The sequence below is a fragment of the Mesitornis unicolor genome, unplaced genomic scaffold, assembly GCF_000695765.1.
Source record: "Mesitornis unicolor isolate BGI_N332 unplaced genomic scaffold, ASM69576v1 scaffold43872, whole genome shotgun sequence".
In the NCBI taxonomy this organism is placed as follows: domain Eukaryota; kingdom Metazoa; phylum Chordata; class Aves; order Mesitornithiformes; family Mesitornithidae; genus Mesitornis; species Mesitornis unicolor.
The window spans coordinates 3459-11083 of NW_010172024.1; the positions used below are offsets into that span (position 1 = coordinate 3459).

The 7625-nt window shown below is 36.5% G+C and overlaps 1 protein-coding gene across 1 annotated transcript; it reads left to right on the top strand.

Moving 5' to 3' along the window:
* Window positions 1–3879: 3879 nt before the first annotated feature.
* Window positions 3880–7107, top strand: YPEL5 (yippee-like 5 (Drosophila)). The gene is made up of 2 exons (XM_010180235.1): window positions 3880–4056; window positions 5693–7107. The coding sequence occupies exons 1-2, from the start codon at window positions 3916–3918 to the stop codon at window positions 5915–5917; spliced, it is 366 nt and encodes a 121-aa protein (XP_010178537.1). The 5' UTR covers window positions 3880–3915; the 3' UTR covers window positions 5918–7107.
* Window positions 7108–7625: the final 518 nt, after the last annotated feature.

The following is a 7625-nucleotide window of genomic DNA, read 5'->3' on the forward strand; positions in this document are numbered from 1 at the left end:
CTTTATATCCCATTAGTGAAAGTAAACAAGTCTGCCTTTTTATACTGGAGCCATTAATTTAACATTATGATTTGTGTTTGGTAATTTGCATGAGGGCAGGATCACTAGGACTTCATCACTGACACATATCCAACAAAGAATGCATAGCTGATTTTAAAGGTGAAGTCATGGGCCAAAAAATTCTGTGTTCTTTCCTCAGCATTTGGTATTGTGGCTAACCAAGATTCATGTGTACTGCTTCTGAAGGTTCTAGTATCATGAAAATGCTAGTAGCGTGATGGGTGGTGTGATATGGTAGTGTCGCTTTTTAGGGTTGTGAATAGCAATTGGGAGCTTGACTGGCTCTCTGAACCAGTGAATGTTATTTTCACTGTTTTTAAGTAGAGAGTGGATGAATGGGTAAGTGCACTTCTTACATTTTCCTCCCCCTAATTGGAGAATCTTAAGCTTTAGAAATACTTTAATGTTTCACAATTCTTTGGCTTCTCTTCATTTAAGAGAGCCCTCCCACTGCCTATAAAAGCTGCCTATAAGTGGCTTTTTTCAGATCATTTATGTATGTGTGAACATAAACAGACACCCACACCTTTTACATGGGAAGTGAAAACTATAGGAAAAAAAAAATTACACAGTTATCTTGGGTGACTTTGTACACACCACTTCTGTATATAAGGTATATGAGCCAGAGAGCAATGGAAAATTGCTTTCTCTCGTTCTGTTGTGCTTCTGTTTTTTCCAGTGTTGAATGAGTATTCTCCACAGGATTCAGGATTTTTACATAAGGAGAAAACAGTCTTTATCCACAGCAAGTACCTTTTGAATTGGTCCTATAAGTGAATACTATGTTTTTAGCTTGGAAGGGAAAAAAATAAAGGGAGTACAGTGTGTGAAATTATTCCAAGTTGAAATTAACTTTGCTAGTTTGTATGAGAGGAAAAAGCAGAAGTTCCTTGTTAGCTTATTTAGAAAATTAATGATTAAATGCAGCATTTGAAGGTTACCTTACTAGTAGTCATTTTGTAACTCTTTTCACAACTGTGAGTAGTAATATAAAGACTAATGTGACTAGTTTTAAAACACTTCAGCTGGACCCTTACAGATACACTGAAATCCTAATTCAGTTTCCAAAACAGAAAGCTAATGATGGCTGCTTTCTATTTTGACTGAAATCTACCAAGGGGCAGTTAAGTGTAGAGCTTATTTTAAATGTTAGACGTTCTAGTAGGATTATATTATTTTAGCAGTTTCTTAAAAAAAATACTCAAAATCTAATCTGTTTTGGCTGTTATAATGCAAATTGTAGAATTTCGTTTTCTGATTTTTTAAAGTGTGTATTTATTTCAAGAATACATGTTTTCTTATGCACTGTATTCTGAAGAAAATTGCTTTGGTACCAGTCGGTTTGTTAGCTTCTACTGTAACTTTAGTCTGAATTCTCATAGCCTTGTGCCATCAAATGAATCTCACTTTGTCCTTCTGTTGAGACCCAAGTCTTACTTGATGAGGTTACTTTCAGCTTTTTGGGATGATATAAATAATTAAAAATTTTAGGCCTTAAAACCTTAGGCAGGTTTTTCAGTCTGAAATTTTTGAAAATACTTCTTTATGCCTTATTTTAATGTTCAGTATTTTTAGAACTCAACACTTCAGTCCATGCATAACACCATATCCAGAAATAATACATTTGCATGTCGCTTTGACTTGTAACTTGCTTATAAGAATCACACTTGTGTACTCTTCTGAAGTACTTAAATTCTGGTTTTAGTGACTTTGGGTTACTGCTTTTCTGGGTGCAGTAACAAGAATTATGTTTTCAGATGGGTGTCAGATGCATGTTTTTCAAATGGCATCCTTTGCAAGGTTACTCTGTAATGGATCTGTTCTTGTTGCTTACCAAGCTCAGTGTTGGTGTTGCTCTTGGTAAAACGGGGATGGTTTTGGATTTGGTTTACGTTAGCTTCTAAAAATACTGACAGGGTGAGCATTGTGTTTACCCTCACAAAAATACCCCTTTGGATGTTGATTGCACGTTTACAATAACTCACGATTGGTTAATTGTTTTTAATCCACTGTACAATCAACACAAAAAGAACATTATCCAAAATTAGTAAGGATGGCGCATGGAGCTAGGCCAACTGCCTTATGGGCATGTCTGTCACAATTGCTTTTATTGCTTGTATTTGTGTTTTTTTTCTGGTTGGAGAGTTTGACTGATACTTGTTTATTCACACTTATTGTCTCTTGATTTTCCTTCATGCTGTCACTATTCACATTTTATTTTTTTTCTTTTGCCCTCGCTTGCTACGAAAGATAAAGGGCATGTTAGAAAGTTATAAAGCATAGAGAAGTCGCAGGAAAATGCTTACGGTATTGTGGAGTCACACCCTGACACTCAGCTAGGTTTCTGAAGTATTTTTGTCAAACTCAAGACCTGTTCTATTTATTCCTTCAAGATGAGAAATGGGTTTTATCTCACCTTTAAAGGAAAGTCAGTCCATTGCTTTGAACTTTTATGTATCCTTCGGATGGGATACAGTAATAGTGATTTGAAAAATCTGTATGTAAGCAACTTGTGCTAAAATCACTCTGTTCAGTACTGTATTAGCACCCCTTTTTATTGCCACACATTGTAAGAAAACAAAGTGGTGAAATAAAGCAATTTTAAAAAATCATTATGTCAGTGACTTGTGGTTTTTGTGTAAAAAAACGGTGGTTTAAATTTTGTGTGTGCGGTTGCATGTTTTAGTCGATTTGCCTTGTGCACGTCAGAGTAAGCGTACTTGTTTAACTATCGAAGTTTAGTCATGAAACTTTTCTGCAGTTGAAAGAACATCACTTACTTCGTCATGTAATCTCATCCTTTGTGATTTAAGTTTTCAGCTGTCTGGTATGTTCTGTGCCTACTCACTAGTTAACTTAAATTATTTATGTCAGTTGGTCCAAAGGTGGCGAGATACTTTAATTTTCCCAAGCAGTGAAGAGGTTTACTTATCAGGTACTGCAGCTCTGCTGCTGTAAACTTTCTCAGCTCTCTTTTTCTGCACATTGGAGTTACTCACATATTTTAGTGATGTTGCTGTGGAAATAGCTTGGGTAAATGACACAGAATTTTGTATTTAGCTAAGACAGCTTTAAATACTTGTCTATAAAGCTGTCTGGTGTAAAGACTGGGTGGATTGTTTATTATGTGAAATAGCATCCAAACTTTTCCTATGTTGTTATGTATATGAAACCAGTAAGTGTCAAGTCAAATATAGAAGCCTAGTCTCTGCTATACTAGAAGACTAAAGCATCCTGGATAGTGGTGGTGTGTGGTTGCATGTCATAGATTGTGGAAGGCTGAGGGGAAGTGACAAATATATATATTTAAAAAGGGTGGGGGGGTGACTTGGGAAAATTAAACTGTAATTGTCTTGGTGACTCAATGTGCTTCTCAGTGCTTCATTTCGCAGTGCTGACTAAGATGGGTGAATTGTTGGGATTATACTGGAATGGAATTTCAGTATTGTATTAAAGAAGGAAAGAAAATAGGAAAGAAGTGGAAGCTTTTGAGTTTAAGAACTGTAGGGTCCAGTAGTGGTCTGAAAATGTCTGAACTGTATTGTAAAGGTTTCATTTCATGTTTTGCTCATTTAATGTAATTAGTTTGTATCTAGGTGTGTCTTTTTATTGGTAAGATGGTCACTTTGGGAAAGAACTTGTCTTGATGAGAGGATGAATGCATTCTATAAATTTAGTAATTCACCTATGAAAGAACAAACCTCTGCAATCATTAGCTGAACTGGTTTGCAGAATATTCTGCCATATATATGGAGTGTTTTGAGGTGGGATTTTTGCTGCCATGCTTTTTTAACATGTACGTTATCTGTCTTTCTGTTTTTAGGTCTTGAGTATAAACTTACCTAAATTCTAAAAATGGGAAGAATTTTTCTGGATCATATTGGTGGCACTCGCCTGTTCTCCTGTGCAAACTGCGACACCATTCTGACCAATCGTTCTGAGCTCATCTCCACTCGTTTTACAGGGGCCACAGGAAGAGCCTTTCTTTTTAACAAGGTTGGTAAGAAGCTGAGGGGAAACTGCTATGTGCTTTTGAAAAATGAGTTTGTGGGATATGAATCTGTCAACAAAACTAAAAAACCTATTAGCTAAAGTGTTATGTAATTCCTGTTTTTAAGAATTTTGTTCTATTCAGCTGTCTTTGGAGTCAAATTAGACATTCATTATTGGTGGCAAGCTATCTAAATTAGTTTATCTGCAATACTAAAAGACTATAAAGAAGATTGTGTGTATAGAGGCATCATGCCAAAATGCATGGTGTTTTAACTTTGACTTCTGTAACATGAGCCTCAGGTTCACTGAGAGTCTTTTGTCTGTTGAAGAGTTTCAAAGGCATTTTCACTTTCACTCAGTTAAGAAAGAAGAAGTCTGGATAGTATTCCATTTCATTTCTAAAATGCATTTAAGCTAACAGTAGTTTGGCAGCTTTAGGTAACCACAGTCTCTTTTACAGGCAATAATACTATCAATTTAAAAATATTAATTTAATTAAACAGAAGTTGAAATTTGGAAGTCATAACTGAGTGAATTGTAGCATCATTTATTAACCCTTCCATATAAACTTGTCTGTTAGACTCAGTGGAAAAACAGTGATTGTCCTTTCTTTTCTCACAGAGTTCCTAGTCATGTAACCCTTGGTGTGTTTTGATTTAGGTTTTTCTTGAGAGACATTTGGCCATTGACAGAGTTGATAGAGGCATCAGTAGTGTCTTCATTTAACTGTACTTGGCCTTGTGATTTCTGGTATGCCGAATCCTGTCAGTAGTATTTATATGTAAGTGTTAGGCTGCATAGCTATAAAAGAGCTGTGCATCTGATTTCTTTCTTATCCAATAAGTAGTGGATCCTGGGGTTCACATTTTTCTTGTGTTACATAGTGGGGTTTAATCACAGAAGTTTGATTTTTACATTCCTGCATCAGAAGCCTTACAGCTAAAGCTGAGAGTGCAAGCACAGTCAGGGTGCAAGTTGAGAAAACAGTGCAGCCTTATCTTTTAGAATCCTGCTACATATTAGCGGTTTGGATATAGCTCTGACATCAACTTTATAACCTGGTTTTGTGGTGTTCCTACCTAAGCAAGTTAAAAGTATATTTTAAACTGCTGAGATAGCACATAAAAAAGGTGAATGTTTAATGTCTGCATTCTCAGCCACTGAACCTTCACTTTTCTTAGATGATTATTTACAAAGCACCTCAAGAGTTTTTAAAGAAGTGCCTCTCTTAACATTTTGGTTCTGATTTCTCGGAATAGGTGATCACATCAGTTGCTAGAAATAGGTTATATATATTACACGTGGATTAATATGAATTTGCTTACAAGCTTTTCACCAGCATTTTCTCACCTGAAGTTGAGCACAGTAGTGTGCAGTTGTATGTCCTGTGATAGCATTTCAGGTGTCTCAGTTAAACAGTGAGGGTTATACATTCCTGTGAGGCACATCTTTAAAGTGTTACCTTCTCAAGCAGGAGATTTGCGAGGGCTGTTAACTTACTACACTGCAGATTTTGGTTCATGTGCAGTGCCACAGGCTATTTACTTTTAAAATGTTGATTGTTGTGCACATTGTTACCAAGCTTTGCTCTAGGCAGACTAATCCTTTCCATTCCCTGTCCCCTGTATATTTGTATCAGGTGGTAAATCTACAATACAGTGAAGTTCAGGACCGGGTCATGCTCACTGGCCGCCACATGGTTCGAGACGTGAGCTGCAAGAACTGCAACAGCAAACTGGGTTGGATCTATGAATTTGCCACTGAAGACAGCCAGCGCTACAAGGAAGGCCGTGTTATCCTGGAAAGAGCATTGGTCCGAGAGAGCGAAGGATTTGAGGAGCATGTTCCATCCGACAATTCCTGAAGAGACTTGAGTCTCTTCTCAGGTTCTCTTCAATTGAAACTCAAAAATAATAAAATCAACAAAAAATCTGCTTACATACACTGTCACCTTAGCATCAGAGTCGGATTCGTGGACTACAGAGTGGGAAAGATTGTGAGAGTATTTCAGATGGAACCTTCCTTTCTTTATTCCTTTTATATTTTGCTTTCCCTCCAGGAGCTGTTTGTAGAAAGAATGTTGTGCAGATTCTGTAACTTTTTCTCTCTTGCGTTTACATCTGTTAGATTTGAAATTGTATCTACAGATGCAATGAGCTAAAAGGAAAATATTTGAGGGATTTGTCTTTTGTTAGAGAGAAATCAGCGAGGTGGGGTTTTTTTGTTTGCACAAACTGATGTCAGCATAAAGTTATTTTAAAACTACAGATGTTTTTTAAAAAGTATATTCAATTTTTGGCTTAAGTTTTTAGTTAGGTTTTGGTGGGGGTTTTTGGGTGGTTTGTTTTTTGTTTTTTTTTTTAACCCGATCTTTTCACCTGATTTGCTAGCTAATGTAAAGGGATCCGAATTTGTGCCGAGTGCTAAAGGTTCAGTGTTGGTACTGCTTGGGCTGGCCCTTTGCCATATTCTTGTTGAGGTTGATTGGTAGCACAGAGCCCATTATTTCTTGTCGTTCTTAACCCAAAGATGTCACCATTCCTTGTTTATTTGTGAAGTCCCATTCACCATGTAAACTGGTGTTGATTGGAAGCTATTCTTGAAATAGGGCAAAACTGCTTGGCTTTTTTTAATTTTAACTGATGTAACTTATAAGCATAGTAGTAATATAAAATAATAGTTGTCTGTTTAGTCTTGCGTTGCTTACAGATCAGAAGCTGTGTTTGTAATGATAGGGATCCACTGAGAAACTACTGTTTCAGTAGTAATTTTTTTTCATTTCCTACTAATCTCATTAAGCAGACAGGCAATTGCAAATCTTAATTCTTCAAGTAGCTTTCTTTAAACCCACAACTTCCTATGTTAAACACAGCTGCTGTGTAAAAAAAGAAGATTGCCAGCATGTTTGTTCATGCCTCGAGTTATGCAATCTGCATCTCTTGAAAAGATTAACTTAAACAGCTTGTTTTCAAATGCTGCTTCTGGTGTTGAAACCTTTAGCTTTCAAGTTTGTTGAACCTTTTCATTGTGAAGTTACATTTTTATCTTTCTGGGCAGCAGTACATGTCAGCCTAGTAGTAACTAGTGACTTGGATTCCTGCTTTCTTCTTGTAGAGGTCACCTCTGTTTAAAACAGTGATCTTGCTTGCCTTTTTAGCAAAAATGCTCTTCATTAACTTAACTCAAGGGTGCCCAAACACTTTCATTGTGTCTTAAGCCATAAGTTAAGATCTCAAGGGCTGAAATTTATTTGAATGTTAGATATATATGATTCCTTATCAAAGATACAAGTTGTTGGGTTTTTTTCTTATTGGATAAATTGTGGTCAATGTGAAATAAGTTACACACAGATGTTCAAGAGTTGGGGGGGGGGAAATCCCACCCAACCAAACAGGTCTGGGTTCTGACCTTTCAGAATAACTTTTCTTCACTAGCCACAGTTCCATATGTGAAACTAAAATGCGGAGGGTGACTATGCAGAGTATTTTTCTTAATTTTTTTGGTTGCCAAGTGGCAATTTGGACACCCCTGACTTGAATCTACTGCCTATTTAATGTAAAAGTAGCTTTTTA